The sequence below is a fragment of the Lissotriton vulgaris genome, chromosome 12 (assembly GCF_964263255.1).
Source record: "Lissotriton vulgaris chromosome 12, aLisVul1.2, whole genome shotgun sequence".
Taxonomy (NCBI): domain Eukaryota; kingdom Metazoa; phylum Chordata; class Amphibia; order Caudata; family Salamandridae; genus Lissotriton; species Lissotriton vulgaris.
Genome location: NC_141700.1, coordinates 259009513 through 259027134, shown reverse-complemented (window position 1 = coordinate 259027134; position 17622 = coordinate 259009513). Strand labels below are relative to the sequence as shown.

The 17622-nt window shown below is 41.3% G+C and overlaps 1 protein-coding gene across 6 annotated transcripts in view; it reads right to left on the bottom strand.

Moving 5' to 3' along the window:
- Positions 1 to 17622, bottom strand: part of NDRG4 (NDRG family member 4) — an 888963-nt gene that overhangs the window by 588754 nt on the left and 282587 nt on the right. For all 6 annotated transcript variants that reach the window (XM_086947800.1, XM_086947798.1, XM_086947797.1 and 3 more), the window contains exon 2: positions 5890 to 5981. In XM_086947800.1, the coding sequence (XP_086803926.1) occupies positions 5890 to 5958 (69 nt within the window). In that variant the 5' untranslated portion in view covers positions 5959 to 5981. The remainder of the gene's footprint in view (positions 1 to 5889; positions 5982 to 17622) is intronic.

The window sequence follows — 17622 nt, the reverse complement described above, 5'->3', positions numbered from 1 at the left end:
TCTATTAAATAGGGACACCGGGGACACTTATTTAGATTGTAATAGGGATCCAATAGCCCTGACGAATGCCCCAGGTCTATTTGGCTCTTTTTGTGGGCAGAAACATGTTGGCCGGGAGAGAGATGTATCAGAGACAATATTCTCTGCAGAGTACATGGATTTTTCTGATTTTAGCGTACCTCAGGTCCTTACCAATAAAGGTGACAACTGGGGAAACTGAGGGCACTTTTAATCTAACTGGATCCTGCTTTATCCTGTAAGTTTTATGTAAGAACTCCTTCATATCGCCAGAAGTCTTCACAGAGGTTGAGTGCGCCCTAGTAGCACCATCTTACCAGGGTAGGGAGAGGATGCCCATGATGAAGCATGACACAATATTGTGCTTGAGGCATCCTCTTCCATTAAGGATAGCCTCCTAGACCTCCTTAAAGTTTGCACATGACTTGCTATATTTAGATCGCCTACTTAACCCACTCCTCCTTTGCTTTGACATGATTAAGTGACTACCTACTTCTTGTTTTTGTTTACTGCAACCAGAGCTACTGTCTGCCTGACAGCCAGTCTCAAAAGAAGTGAAGGAACATCACCTAAAGTCTGCATTTTCTGCTGGAGAAGCTATGGGCTTACCTTGTGCCTGAAAGGCCTAAAAGAAGAAAGGAGTGTGTCTGGAGCTGTAGGAGAAGAGATTTTCAAGGAGGAGAAGCCCAGCATGTTCCCAGTGCGTGGAGCATAAAGATAAATGGGCCACCATCAGAGAGCGACGCCAGGAGTGACCCATATCATGAGGACATCCCCTGGTCTCTGGGAGGTTCTTACTTGACAGCTTCTCTAAGGTCTGTACCAAACCAGGTGTAGCTCTATCTGCTGTCCAATGAGGCTGTGAACCAGTGTGGTGGCAGCATCACCTGGATGTTATCCTGTTCAGCCTAGAAAGCCACAACTGCACCTCACTGCTGAAGGTTTGATCAGCCTGGGAGGCTGCACCTGTATTTCATCGCTGTGAAACCTGTCCTAGGATGCTCGATTCCGGTCCCAGGAAGACATGGCTTGGCAGTTCGGGCTGGACTGTTCCCATGAGGCACAGCGTCAAGACTGATTTGCATATGGCCATGTCTGAACTGGGGTGTCTTGGTGAGCAAAATAATGATGGATTTAACCCAGATCTGTGACAGAGGGTTAATGTTTTGCCATTGTGCAACATTTCGTCCATCATCTTGTGTGTTTTGCTGTTTACCCTATGTGGGAAGGGTATGCCCAGACGTGGGTCTCTTGCTCACTAAGCCACTGGAGTCAAGCTATCCTGGCTGAAGACGGTTGATAGCCAGAAACCGGTCCTAGGATGCTTGATTCCGGTTCAGGGAAGACATGACTTGGCAGTTCCGGCTGGACTGTTCCCATGAGGCACAGGGTCAAAACTGATTTGCATATGGCCATGTCTGAACTGGGGTGGCTTGGTGAGCAACATAACGATGGATTAAACCCAGATCTGTGACGGGGGTGAATATTTTGCCATTGTGAAACATTCCGTCCATCATCTTGTGTGTTTTGCTGTTCACCCTATGTAGGAAGGGTATGTCCAGACGTGGGTTCCTTGTTCACTAAGCCACAGGAGTCAAGCTATCCTGGCTGAAGACGGCTGGTAGCCAGAAACTGGTCCTAGGATGCTTGATTCCGGTTCAGGGAAGACATGGCTTGGCAGTTCGGACTGGACTGTTCCCATGAGGCACAGGGTTAAAACTGATTTGCATATGGCCATGTCTGAACTGGGGTGGCTTGGTGAGCAACATAACGATGGATTAAACCCAGATCTGTGACGGGGGTGAATATTTTGCCATTGTGAAACATTCCGTCCATCATCTTGTGTGTTTTTCTGTTCACCCTATGTAGGAAGGGTATGTCCAGATGTGGGTTCCTTCCTCACTAAGCCACAGGAGTCAAGCTATCCTGGCTGAAGACGGCTGGTAGCCAGAAACTGGTCCTAGGATGCTTGATTCCGGTTCAGGGAAGACATGGCTTGGCAGTTCGGGCTGGACTGTTCCCATGAGGCACAGGGTCAAAACTGATTTGCATATGGCCATGTCTGAACTGGGGTGGCTTGGTGAGCAAAATAACGATGGATTAAACCCAGATCTGTGACGTGGGTGAATATTTTTCCATTGTGAAACATTCCGTCCATCATCTTGTGTGTTTTGCTGTTCACCCTATGTAGGAAGGGTATGTCCAGACGTGGGTTCCTTGCTCACTAAGCCACAGGAGTCAAGCTATCCTGGCTGAAGACGGCTGGTAGTCAGAAACTGGTCCTAGGATGCTTGATTCCGGTCCAGGAAAGACTGGCAGTTCGGGCTGGACTGTTCCCATGAGGCTCAGGGTCAAGACTGATTTGCATATGGCCATGTCTGAACTGGGGTGGCTTGGTGAGCAAAATAAGGATAGATTAAACCCAGATCTGTGACTGGGGGTGAATGTTTTGCCATTGTTCTACATTCCGTTCATCATCTTGTGTGTTTTACTGCTGCTGGGAAGGCAGTTCTGGGACACCCTCACCTGTTCTGACTTCACGGAGTGTTGCCTGCACAAGAAAACAGCTACCACAAGCACAACTGGTCTTGCCTCACTGCTTAAACTTCAAGTACTGGCACACTAGACTTATCAGGCTGCCCCATGACCGGCACACAATAGATTGGTATGTGCTCCAAGCAAGACGAATGCAGTAACTTGAGAGGTTCCATTTGAATTACAACTAAGGGTAAGACCAAGGTATTGAGTTGTGCTTCTAAGCCCCATAGGAGTAATAGTGATAATTTCCACCTGTGCTTAATTAATGCTTCTGCCACTAGATATTGAGAGTTGTAGTGCCTAGATATCACCTGGGTGGGTTGAGGACATTAGATCTGAAGGGTGTTGAGCCACATAAAAAACACAAAGAAGGATTCGACCCTCTATTCGAAGACACAAATGCATTGTGTGGTATTTATTTCGGTTGTGTAATTACTGGCTTTCAATAAAGGGAAAGCACTGGGCTGGACATTGAGGTAATTGTGTATGTTTGTTCAATGTTGAGTTCTGAGCTCTTGCCCCACACTACCTCCCTGAGAAGCCTTAACCGCATCGCTGCTGCAGTTATTTTTGCGCTGTGCGGCTGTTTTTGAATAACCGCGTTACATGACGAGCTCAGCTCGTCATCCGCACACGTCACCCGTGGCTGATTACGAGCTGAGCTTGTCATCAGCATCGAAGGGGTTAAACTGCTCTCCCTCGCTCCCCTGAGAGTCAATCGCAGAAGGACTTGTAATTGGTCTAGTTAGCAGAGCCATAGTAGGATGGACCTCAAACACCCAGAAGACTTTGCCTGCCCTGTGGTCCGACAAATGGGGTCTGACATCACATGTCCTTATTTCAATTACCACTACCATCCCTTGCGCGGTGAGTCAGTAAAGCAAAGAAGGAGAAGTAAGATCCTAGTTAAGTTTTTCTTTTATCGGCTACTTCCATGGTTTGCATTCTGCTGCAATGCTGTGTGTCTGGAAGATATACGCTCTGCAAACACTGCAGTCTAGTCACAAAGTACTATTTTTAGAGATATGCCTTTCTCTGGAGAACGTTAGGTAATGCCGCTATGAAACACAGCAAGCAGATAAAGGAGGAAAAATACAAGATAACATATGGATGTGAATTAATATCCTTTTAGCTTTTCTAACGTCTTTATTATTGATGCTTTCGCAGCACCAAACGTGTTCTCTCTCTAGACAATATGAGTATATATGTGACCTTTAAAGAAGTACACGTAAAACAAATAAAATTATAATTCCCTTTCCATAACTACTTCCTGGCTTATTGCATTTTCTTATATGAAACTTGTAAAGACGTGTAATAATATTTTCTGTGAACCACTTCACCACGGAAGTTACTCTCATACATGGATAAAAGTCGGGTATTTTTTTCATTATTCTGGGTGTGAAGATGTTAATACTTTTAATGAATGTATTAAGAAAGAATCATGAGAACTGTATGAATTGTTACAGTAATTGGGAATGTAGCCGACTCATATTTGAAGTTTTTTTGCAAATTAATATAAAAAAAATTAGAAGTATGATTTAAGTTGTGGAAAACGGTTTGTAGTTATGTACTTAATGGTAGCAACACAAGGAAATATGATATAAGGGGGGTGAGAGGGAGAACAAAGGAGCTTTAGAATGTTGATTATAACAAATGAACAAGTAAACATTTTCTGAATGGTGTCAGGCTCTTTTCTGGTAAGAAGTTTTTCTAAGAAATACTGTGGTGACTCTCACTGAGAAATTCTCTGTACATTTGCAAATTGCACACCAATTTTAGGGTGATTTTTGGATCTTTAAGAATCCAAACAAATTGTCTGGATTTTGAAAACATGAGTAAATTATTGATAATTGCAATTTACGTGAGAGTGTCGTATTTTGGCAAAGATCATCTAAAAACAAAGTTCCAAATTAAACTTCAAATTGAGGGAAGGGTGCTTGAAAACAAAGAAGGTGCTGGGAAAGGGTGAGGTGAGTAATGAACAGAAGTGGGGTGTTGGCAAGAGGAAATGAGAAAGTGTTGCTACCTTTGTGAATCCTAACTGGGTACGACCTCCTGTAAACCTCTGCGGTAAAATAGCTTAATGGTTTCATTTGTCTTCTGAAGACGTATGTGAAAGATACTTGTTTAGCATCAAATTTCAACCGGCACAATTCAGCATGTCATGTTTTTGAAGTTAAGAAAATAAGATATAATTTGGTAACTGTGAGATCTATTATTACAAAAAAACAATTAACTGAAAATATGTGCCAAACACACAGTGAGTATGCCTAAACTCTTCTTCCAGGGATTGCCTTTGACAATATAGCCCTGTGGGTTAAAATACATGCTTAGAGGTAAGGTAATGGTTATGGCCAGGTATTGGGTAGAGAGGTGTGTGTGTGTGAACTTGTGTGTGCATATTCATGTGGTATACATTGAAGTGGTGATGACACAGACCCTGGCCCTTTTGTAGTAAATAAAGCAAGCAGCTTTGTAAAATTAAATATGTTTGACGTGCCAGGAAACAACGTAGCTGATTGTGCGCATTCAATTTTGTAACATATTTCTCTGCAGCAAGCACTCAACCCACCTATGAATTGAATTTGCATATTGAAAGTGAAGGATTAATTTGCACAATAATCGGCTTGTGAAGAGTATAGCAGGCATTGCTTTATATGTACTAAACTTTCTCTTTTAGGGCAGGTTTACGGTTTACTGTATTTTGTCCTTTTTTCTTATGGTCTCGTTACAGAGTAACTTCGCCTTCTATCACAGGGCATTGATGCCCTAATTGTCGCAGTACACTAGAATGTCAGCACATCTATGGTTGGTATATGCTTATAGTATAACGAAATGTTGCTCACTTTGAATTCTGTCAGGTGGGGTGGATCATGCGATGAATGTCTATGTACCTGTACTGTGAAAACTCAATAAAATACTTTTTTAAAGTTTTTTTTAAAAAACATAATACTTTGTGCAGGCAGGCACATTTTAACTGATTAACCTTTCAAACTGCACTTCTGAAAAATGGGTTAGTCTAAGTCACAACTATTAGTCACCTGAAAATTGGGAAGGATTTTAGTTTAGTTTAACCAAATGTATTTGTTTGGGTTTAGTCTCAGACGTCAAGAAGTGCCCTTTCAGATTGTTACAAGGAATTGAAAGAACCTGGCAAAATTATTGGGTTTTAGAGTCTATCTACACAGAATGTAGGGGTCTACTTGCAACCCATTGGTTCATTTATTGCCTACAAAAAGGATGCACACCTACCTTGGTGCAGCTTTCATTAAAAACCTCTATACCTAAGAACACAGTTGATCAAAGGTTGATCTCGAAGGGGTAGTAACTCACCAGCTCGGTGTCCTGTCCCCGCAGAAGAGGCTTCTCCTCTGTAAAGCGCATTTCATTCATTCCAGCCATGTTCACCTCCTGCAACAACAGCCCTGCATTAGATGAAAAACACAGTAGGGAGGTCACTCAGGGTTACTAACGGAATAACAAAAGTCCACCTGCCTACAAGATAACTGAGGGAAAGTCTAAAACTGTGCACATCAACATAGGATGGAGGACCAACCTGACTGCAGTTGTCTCCCAGGGAGATCTAGTTGAACTGCTCACATGTATAAGGGTCAAAACGAGCCTTCCTTGAAGGCATTTACAGACATTCTACTGTGAGTGTACCCCCTTAACACACTGTCCATCTAGAAACATCCAAATAGCCTCCTTCCCATTTGGAACCCTATACACAGTGAGCAGGGAAAGTTCCTCAACCCAATGGCTTTCCCCCGTTACCCCACTCTCCGCACTCATCCTCCCTCCAAGCAAAGCAGTGAACAGTGAAACTAATTAGTAACTACAATACTGCCTAACTGCGCTATGGCATTCTTTCATCTGTCTCCTCTGCCCTTTCCTGGCGTTGCCTCTGTGTGGGGTTTCACCCATTCCAACTACTTTTTTTTTTTTTTTGGATTTTTCCCATTTTATGCAAGGAATATATAGTCATCTTATACAAACACAAATAAGTAAGGTCAAAAGACATAATATAAGTGCAGATACAAATAAGGCAGCAAAAGCAGGCATCCGAAAAGAAAAAGGAACAACATTTTATACCAAAAACAAAAACTGTCAACTTTTCTGCTTTAAATCCAGTCAGTTCAGCGTCCCCAATCTTAGCTCCCATTGCGCTATTCCTTCTCCCCTTAGTCTTATATATTGCTATTTCCAAATTATACATAGCAAGTAATCTTGCCCGCCAGCTCGTAAATGACGGGGGATCAGGGTTGATCCAATCCTTCGTAATACATGCACGCACCACTGCCATACAAATAAACAAAAAAGATATCATTGCTTTGGATCTTGTATGAGCCACAGTGTCTGAATTAAAGCCAATCAACACCAATTCCCCAGTTATGCACACTGGTGATCCCATTATTAAAGCTAAGAAGCGTTCAATAGACAAAAATAGATCCCCTAATTTGGGGTATGAAAAGAACATATGAACTGCATCAGCAGCAAATAAGCCACATCTGTTACATTTAGTCCCAGCTAATGTCCCCCATTTGGAGATCTTCCTTGGGGTATAATACAAATCATAAATAGCCATATAACGTTGAGCATGCATCCTTCCGGTCATCAAAACTTGATACGCCAAACTAAAAGATTTCATAATATTAATTCCCTCTTGATTTAACTTTGTTACCCACTTCTCTTGACATTGCTCCACATCATCTGGAAGTACCTCAATAAAATAGGAGTAGAATTGACCGATGGGTGTTTCTTTCCCATTCTCTCAATTAGAGGGAATTTTCTGAATTGATGTTCTAGACCCGGGCCTAACGTGCTCAGGTAGCTACGAATTTAGAGATATTTAAAAAATTCATGCTTTTTCAGGCCATACTTTGCTTGTAGCTCAACGAAGGATACCAACTGTCCATCAACACACAGGTCCCCTAAGCATTGAATTCCCTTTGAACGCCATCTACAAGAAATTTGGTCTTGAAAAATCAATGGGAGTAGCCCAGCGGCTGCAAATGGGGTGTATGCGTTTAAATTCGACACATCCAGATGCCGCCTAACCAGCCTCCAAACGGAATATGCTGATTTAAGAATTTTGAATTTGTTTTTCTTAAAATAACTTGATTCTAGTACTTTAACCAGAAAAACCATTGGCCTCCTCCCCCAGCCCGAAGCTTGTAAATCGGAGGACTATGACAAGGCAAGATCCTAGCCCGATCACCCACAACCAAAGGACTAATAAATTGCAAAACTGCTGCCAAGTAGTAAAACAAAAAATAAGGCATACCCCAACCACCACGATTTTTGGGCAGTACCATCTTTTTGCAAGCCCTTCTCTGCCGCCTGTAACCCCATACGAATCTACTGCTAATCCTCTCTAGCCTCTTAAAACATGAGACTGGAAATTCAAGTGGGATAGTTCTGAACATTTAAAGAAATTTGGGCAATACTAGCATTTTTAAAATGTTTGACCTTCGATGCAAAGATAAGTGCAAATGGTCTAATCTCTCCAACATTGAGTTCACTTTAATGAGTACAGGATTCATTTTTATCTCAGGGATCTTATTAATTGGTAAAGAAATTTTGATTCCCAAATAAGTGACTTCTGGGACCTTTGTTATATTATCAGGAAGTTCGCCACCTATGAATAAAATCTGTGTTTTAGAGATGTTTAGCTTATACCCTGAAAAGAGTCCAAACTTAGATGCCAATCCATCAATTGCAGGTAATGTGGAGACAATGTCGCTGGTAACAATGACAATGTCATCCGCATATGCCAGAGCTCTATAATCAATATCCCGCAGTTGGACTGGTTTAATATCAATGGATTGATTTAACTAGGACAAAAAAATCAATATATAAGGCAAATAATAAAGGCGAAAACGGGCATCGGTGTCGTGTACCACGACTAATTGTAAACAAACCCGATTCTTTGCCTGCTATCCATACACAGGCAGCTGGGAGCACATATAATGACTTCAACGCTTGGAGCACCCCAGGTCCGAAGCCCTTCAATCTTAAAACCTCCCACATGTATGGCCAAGAAACCCTGTGGAATGCCTTCTCGGCATCCAACAGGGTTATCCCGATTGTGGACTTGGTTGCTTCTGCTTAATCCACAAACAATATCAGACGTCGAACATGATCTGCAGTATCACGCCCTGGAATAAACCCATGCTGGAATTGTGAGACCAATTTTGAAATAATCCCCGATAAACGTGCTGCTAGGATTTTAGAGTATATTTTACTATTGGAGTTAATTAACAAGATAGGTCTATAGGATGACGGCAGTAGGGCAGGTTTGTCTTTTTTTAAGAATACCGTAAATGTAGATTTCCGCCAGTACAATGGCTCATTTCCCCTTTGTGCAGCCAAAAAGGTTCACATCATTAGTACTTTCAGAACCTGCTAAAAGGTTCTAAAAAATTCAAGCGGAATCCCATACGGCCCTACCGCCTTGCCATCAGCCAATGATGTTAATGCTGCCTCCACTTCCTCCCAAGTAATATCAGCGTCTAATTCTTCCTTTTGGTCAAAAGTCAACTTGGAGATTTCAATGTCTCCACAAAACTCTGCTACTTTCCCTTCAACTCCCAGAATATCCTCATCCATATACAACTGACTATAACATTTGCCAAAGACCTCTAACACTTCGGCAGGCTTATCACAACTTTGCCCCTGCTCATCCTGAATAGGATTGCTCCTTTTAGCCACCTCTTTTTGTTGCAGCCTTTTGGCCAATAATCGACCAGAGTTTTCCCCCACCTCGTATAACTCAGACCTGTATACTGCAATATGCGCGGCCAGCTTTGTAGCAAAATTCTGGTATAACCTCATTTTTTGGACAGCCAAATCACTCGAAATATGTTCGGAATCCTGACCATTGCTGACTGTCCGCATAAAGTTTATTTCTAACAGCCGAAGTTTATTCATCTCGTCCAAAAATTCTGCCCTTAATTTATGCTGTTTATTAACAGAGTAGCCTAAGGTCTCTCCTCGCACACTAGCCATAAAAGCATCCTACACCGTATGAACGGGGCAGACCCGCAATTGCATAAAAAAAAACTCTACTATCCATTTACACATTTGTTCACAGTGGAAGGAGTCAACCAGTAATTTGCGTTCAAATGTCCAGGCCCTTATGGAAGATCTATGGCTGATTTCTAGTTCTAGCATGATAGGGTTATGATCAGAGATTATTTTGGGTTGAATATCAATCCTAGCTTTGGTCGACAGTTCTGCCGTTATGAAAAAGTAATCTAGGCGCACATGCTTTCGATGAGGAGCAGAGTAAAAGGTATTCCCTGGGGCACCCATTCCTTTCAACCACCACACATCTACTAGTCCAAAATCCCTAACAAGACCCCTGGTAGCTTTAAACACTTTATTTTTCTACCCATCATAAAGATAATAGCTTGTTATGTCAACATTTCCTCCTAAGTGGAGGTTGAAGTCCCCCCCCATTAAATCAAGGGAGATGGCCAAGCGGCTAACTCAATGCTAAGATCATTAATCATATCTGGATCGTCTGAATTGGGACCGTAAATGGAGCAAATGGTCATCAAAAGACCGTCTACCATTAACTCAATGATCACCCATCGGCCGCAAAGTTCTTCTTTTACATGCTTAAACTCCCCCCACCCAAATATTTTCAAAATTGCAACCCCTCTCGTTGTCAACCCTTGAAACGTACAACCCACAAGCCACCTCCTGTTGTTCCATGCAATATGTGTCCCCTGTACACACAGCAGATCCACCCTCATTGATTTGAAAATATGAGCCATACTCCCTCTTTTTTCCTATCATTCAGGCCACAGATGTTCCAGGAACAGACAGAAAATGTACCCATCCTAAAAAAAAAAATTGTTTTATCATAACTGAAATACTTTGCCATTGCCATCCCGCCAAACTACCAAATAGTACAAATACAACAAATACATTTGCAATAAATTTATTCACCCACTCCCTTCTGCCACTCAAGTGCAAAGACCCAACTATTCTATTCCTTGCCCCACTACCCCAAACACCCTCCCCACCCTTGCGACCCCAAAGATCCCCCCACCCATACACACACCCAAATGAGGCAAAAGGACTGAAAAGTCCCTATTAGCGATGGAGAGAAAGGGTTACGTGCCCCCACCGACCCCCCTATTCCCCTGGTATAAAGAAAAAAGAAGAAGAAGCTTTCTACATTGCATATATTGCCAGCTTCCTGCTAAATTGTACCCAAGAAATCCTTTGCAGCAATCTCCGAAATAAAAATGTTTAAGTCCTGTGTGGCCATAACGGTCCTGGACTTTCTTCAGGGCAAAAGGAGAACCCCCTATGTGAGGAGTGAAGAGGATGAGTAGTCCCTATCCTCTTCATGAAACGAGGGTAGAGTAGCTACTCCTCGCGGTGTGTGAAGTGTTAGTGTGTCTGTTATCTGCCACACTCCATCCACTGCAGGAGGGCTGCGCGTTACACACAGGACCGGAGCGATAATTTGGGTGGTCTTCAGTTATGATCCTCACCCAGCATTTCAAGCTGTTGTAGTTCTGGTCCTATGCTCGTTTCACGGAGAGGATAGGGACTCTCCATCCTGTATTACTCCTCACATAGGGGGTTCTCCTTTTGCCCTGAAGAAAGTCCAGGACTTGTATGGCCACACAAGACTGAAACATGTGGGCACTAGGGTCTTAGGACCATAATACTCCAACAAGACCCGTTTTTAGATTTTTATTGACCCAGCCAGACTTAAATATAAAGGGAAACCGGGGTCTGACTGAGGTATTTTAATCTTTAACCCCCTGGCCTTTATCTATCTGAAGAGCTCCCAACACTGTGGTCGAGCCCACCCCGACTTTTAGGGGTCGGGGTGACCCGATGATGAAGCATACCCCACCAGGGTGTGTGAGGGTATTTAAAACAAAAAGTGCTCTTTCCCATACACAGGGTTGTGACTAGCATAACCTTCCACTAGAGAGGCCCCCCTCATTTTTCTCTCCTCTTCTGTCCCTGCTCTTGGGCACAGGTAGTATACTAGCAACTCTGACCACTGGTTGGTCAATTGGAGTATTTTTTTTGATTAATGTTTTGAAGGGAGGATATACTCCGGTTAAAATTCCTCTTTAACCCTCCAGACACTGGGACATTTCCCAGTATCCTAATGTGTTAATAGGCTGTCAGCTTTACACCAGTAAAAACGCAACATTAAAATCGAGACGGATACATTTATAGAGACAACAACCATGTTAATCTCTAATGGGTTATATTGACTGATCAGTGAAATAAATCCTTAGTCCTTTCAGGGACACCTATAGTTTGCTTTTTTATTTTTATTTCACTTAATAAGAGCAACACCCTTGGAGGCAGTTGGAGCAATTTTTGATCCTGAACTCAAAGTCTGGTTGCATTGTACAAGTGAAATCCCTCAAGTAAAGTAATCTTGGATATTGGTGGCAAAAATGTGTTATATTTGATTGAGGAAAATCATAGAAGAGCAGCAGCTTTATATACCACTCCTATGTTTTCTTCTTTCGACACAAAAGCCTTCTTTTGTTTTAAGCAGTACCTGAATAGTGAAAACATACATAAGTGAAAGGGTCCAAAGTGTTTCTTACGAGTCTGCAATCAGTCAATCAAACAGCATTTGTAAAGTGCAACACCATCGCCCTTAGGAGTATCTGGGTGCTGTGTCTCCGTCGAAGAGCCAGGTTTTGAGTCTATTTTTCTGAAGTCTGCCAGCGAGGGGGCTGGAGGGGAAGATCATGCCAGGTCTTGGCATGATGATCTATTTTAAGGGACTACTTAAGTGTATGGCACAATACGTGCTGGAGGCCTACTAGTTGCATTCAATTTACCAGCCCTGGGTGTAAGGTATACCACTATGCTAGAGACTTATAAGTAAATTAAAAATACCAATCTGCTGTAAGCCAATTTTACCATGTTTACGGAGTGAGCACAAGCTCCTTAGTACTGGCCAAACTGCAAAATTTTAGACATATTTATTATTTTAAGGTTAAATAATGGTCTGTTACTTTAAAGAGTGTCTAATGTATCTGGTGGTATCATGTGTTAAGTTTATGACGAAATGATGTTGATCTATTGTACTGTATCTTTTTTTAATCAATTGGCAACCTTTTATGTTTTTTTTTAACCAAAATAAAGACTGAATGATAAAGTGCATAGAGTTCAAAGGCCAACAAAAACAAATTCAGCAAAACAGGAGGGGAGGAGGCAAAACGTTTGGGGTGACCCTTCAGACATGGCCAAGTCCAACATCACTGTATATCTTTCTCTTCCTCCTTCCTCACTATCCTTAAAAATGAGCGATGGTGCCCACAAATAGCAATCACGGCACAAATGAAAAACTAGTTGTATGTACCTGCAGCAAGCTGGTGCTATATTTTCACCTGTCAGAGTCTGCTCTTATAAGCTAACAGTGTTAAAGTTGAGTGAGGCTGTGAGTGGAGGAGATGTGCTCATGTATGTGCTTATGTTTCTACCTAACAGGGCTAACCTTACTATTATCAGGAATCCTGAGGCACTCCAACTTCCTTTTCCAAAAGCTTGGATCTGAGCCTAATCTTCTTAGAGCAGGATTGGGTCAGGAATGGGCGCTAAACCTAGTGACCATCTGCCTCCCTCTCCAACAGTGGTGCCAATTTTGATGCCTCTAGAGTATATCTTGCAGTCACTTCCTGTTGCGCCATGGACGGCTCTACAGAATCGCCTTGACTTAGGATCCACCTTCCATGGAAGGTTATAGCACCATCAAAAGGGACATCTTGTTCAGTAGTATAATAGTGAAGACTTCACAGGAACCAACTAGGATAACCTCTCAGTTTTTGGCACCTTGATTTAGATCAGGGAAGAAACCACAGGAGGGTTGGGATCCTGCACTGCGCATATGTACCCAGTACTGTGTGTGAAAAGGAGAAGAGAATATTCCTGGCTTGCCATTGATAGAGTAAGTGGTCTCCACCGGACTCCAAAAAAAAGAAAAAGCATACTCTGAAGATCTGGTGAGGAGGGCATAAGTGTAGGACACACACCTCCCCAGTGTTGTAGAAGGGAAAGTTTGGTGTTACAGGGAGAAATGCATATATAACACACTCATTATACAACTGTATTTTCTCTCATAATCCTTAAAACATCAATTTTCCTTGGTTGGAGAAATATTTTAATCAGACCCTTTGTTTTGACTGATAGTTGAATTTTACCGAAAATGTGTGGTTTTCAGTCTTATATATACCATAGGATAGTCAGAAAAATACCTACTCAAGCACTTCTTCCAAACAAACAGCTATACATACACACATTCACTATGCGGCAGAGTAGGCCCGCAACAGGTATTACCCTCCGTGTTTACCTCAAGTCGAATATGTGCCTACAGGGAACACTCCCCCCATTTTGAACCATGAAGCCCAGATACATCTCTAAACAGGGGCTTATTGGTGTTAAATATCAAACACGTATGAGAGCCCTAAGCCTCATCACTTCTTTGCATGCCTTATACTCACAGGCTAGGTACGAAGATCTGTAACCCTGAAGAAGACCGGTGACCATCTTTTGTAAAGTAAATCAGTCGAAACATGTCAGCAATCTGTCATGGTGGAGTGAAACATTAATTTCACTCTCAAACTGTTTTTATTTCTTTCTATATCATATCAATGGTACCCTATAATAAAGACATAATCTTGGGGTATACCCATCTGTACTTTTTGCTGAATATCTGGACCTTGTTGTACTGTCCCTGTATATTAATATCAAAGAACTCACAGTTTTGGTTGAGTCCACAGGCATAGTAGTATCTTATTCCAGTACGTGGTGCTCCCAATGATGAAGCATCTCACAAAAAGTTGTGGCTGAGGCAACCCCTTAAACATCTGTTATTGAGCCTAGAGGTAAGGAGGACTTTAGCATTTAGGGAAGCAATCCAGCCTTTTAAGTATCAATGACCCAATTATCTTGTGTGTGTATACTAGTTTTAATATCTATCAGCCAAAATATTGCATTAATTATACTGACTGCCAACAAATCATTAAGATAAGCAGATGTGAGGTTATGAATCATTACTTCCCATAATGCATTTACTTTGATGATATTGATTGGTACCTTATCTCATGGATACAATATTTAGCAAGCTAATATTTTAAACTACAATATTCTGACATATATTGATATTGGAAGAATCAGATCAATCATAAGCCCCCCGTGGGCATTGTAGCCAATACTCTGCAGCAAACACTTCACAAGGGATTATGATGCCACTCTCAGCTGCCCATTGGTTGGATAGCTGGAAGCATGCATCTAGCCAATCACCAATCGGAGTCTCATGTTTCAACCTGCTTTACCGTCAGTGGTGATAAAAACGACGGCTCTCCTCCTGTGATAGTACTTAGATTTTTGCGTTTGGGAAATCTACAGCACATTGTGGGACTGCTTACCTCACTCATTTGTTTTCCACAAATTTCGGTAGCTCATTAAAGATCACTTTACCAATTTCAGTGAATACACATTTTACATTTATGGAATCCTTGTGGTATTTCTAAGTAAGAAATAGCATTCTGCTTTTTTGCTGGTTTCCAACCAAGTATGCCATGCACATAAACTCTATTTTCTTATGCGTTATACTAATACATTTTTCTATTTTTATGTGAATGGTTACTATTCAATCTTTTGTTGTTTTCACTCATTGAACCGCTCTAACCCTAACTTACTTTTCAGTAAGGGTATTTTAGCTTGTACGACCTACCAGAAAAGATGAGTGTATTAGTAGGGCACAGCATGTACTTTAGCATCCCAAGATAATCTACTATGAGTTTAACAAAGGAATGTACAATATTGAGGACATTTGAAGGGTTTCTTCTTGCGTCCTTTGTTCTGTGTTCAAATACAGTCATTAGTTAGGTTAATTAGAGGGATGGTCTCATGGTACATTTTTTCAGGGATAAATATATTTAAATTAGAAAGTGTGGAGACCTATACTTTTTCTGAAGAGCCCGCCACCAGCTCTGCCAAATGTAGGAGCTTTGGAATTCTAAAGCTGTTTAATTCGGATGCCACTTTTTATAAACTCTCGGTTAGCAGGAAGTGTGAACATAAGGTGAGGAACTCGCCAGGGATGTCCTTTATGCCAGGTTCTATTTGTGTTTTTTATAGAACCACTCGCTGTTAGAGACAATCTGCAGATAAAAGCACCCCTGGCAGGTATGTCTAAATTGAAATTGTTTGCAGACAACATTATTCTTTACCTTAGGACAGAGGAACAGAACATCAGGACAACATTGATATAATTTATGCGGTTTGAATTATTGGGGGATATAAAATGAATCAGAATAAAAATAAAATCCTGCTACTCAACGCAAGTGGTCAAATCCTTCCAAGTTTTTTGAAACGACAAGCCTAATCTCTAGACCCTATTTGACATTTAGGGATCTATGTTACTAACAGCTATGAGGAACAATTCTAATTGAATTACTTAGCGATGATTATAAAGATTAGAAATCTATTAGATAGATGGACCCTTCTTCCACTTACATTATTCGGTAGGGTAGGCCTTATAAAAATGGCCATTTTACCATTATTAAAATTATTATTTTCAAGTGTGCCGATTAAAATTAACATGTTGTATTTTAAGCAGTTGGAAGTTATGTTTCGTCAATTTATTTGGAAGAAAAAGCCATCACGAGTAAGACTTCCAGTGCTTCAACTCGACATAAGGCAAGGGGGGTTGTCAATACCCCAGGTGCGAACCTATTATGAAGCTATTTTTGTAGATATATTGGCTTGAATACTAGATGACAAGGAATCATTGGATAGTTTTTTATGTTTAAGATGGTGCAGGAAGCAGAATCTCAGACTTCAGTTATTATCAAATCGGCAAAACTCCCAAAAAAGACTCGATATAAGACATTACAGGAATTTGGGGATAGAATACGGGCATTCTATCATATGAAGGCTTAAACAGCGGAACATGAATTTTTGAAACTCTAGGAATGCAAAATGCTGGACCTTCCTTTACAGAATACCCAGATAAGATTCTGGGACAATAACGGGTTTAGGGAATTAGGCCACTTTATAGTAAGGGGCTGATGTTTAAAATGGCAGGAGATACAGGTTAGGTTTGAAGCTAGCTGCAAGCCGTATTTTTTAGGGTTTTCTCAGATTACTCAATTTGTGAAAAAACGTTGCTCTCCATTAAGCAATGTACCGGCGCCCTTATTGTCAGCCCTTTATAGAGCTAAACTAAGGGGAGTTGGAAACTGGTACAGACTTTTACAGAATCGAAGGGAAAGCTCTCTAGTAACAAGCTTTTTAGATTAGATTTCCCAAGAAGCGCAGTGCACTTTTTCAGAACTAGAGTGGCAGGAGATTTCGATTAATGGCAAAAAAGCACCAAGAGCAGCAAATTTCAAAAGAATGGCATTTTTATCACGCTGGATGTCTTATTTTACACCAAGAGTTTTACATAAAAAGTAGAGGACAAGTGCTTTCGCTGCCAACAAATGGGTCAGGGAGGTTGGCTACATACTTTTTTTTACCTTCCCGCTCTTAACCCAGTTCTGGGTGGAAGTATGTTCTGCCTAAACAAGGGCTTACAGAGAAAATTAAAACCGGAACCAGAGATAGCACTGTTTGGGTTTGTAAGAGAGAGCTCTAATTCCCCAATCTCCCAAGGGGAAAAAGAATTTATAGCGATTTCCGCTTTAGTAGCACAGTCCTTGATCCTTCAGCATTGGAAGACAACTAAAGCTCCAACCTACCGAAATTGGCAAAGAAAAATTGTTACGTATTGATATCTTTGAGGAAGCCTATGCAAAAAGGGCAGGGGCAATTAAGAAATTCTGGGTAGTTTGGAAATTTATGGATGAAACAAAAAAGTAAAATATATAGCACTTTAGACTGAGAGAGGATGGTTAACTCTTGGTGGACAAGTTATATCTATTATTTAAGGAAGAAAGGATTCAAAATTTCATTTATTGAATTTCTATCTGTAATGATGAAATTTTTGCCTTAATTATGTAAAAGATACTATGCACTGCACTTTAGCTTTAGTATTTAGGATAGGTAGGAGATTTGTGC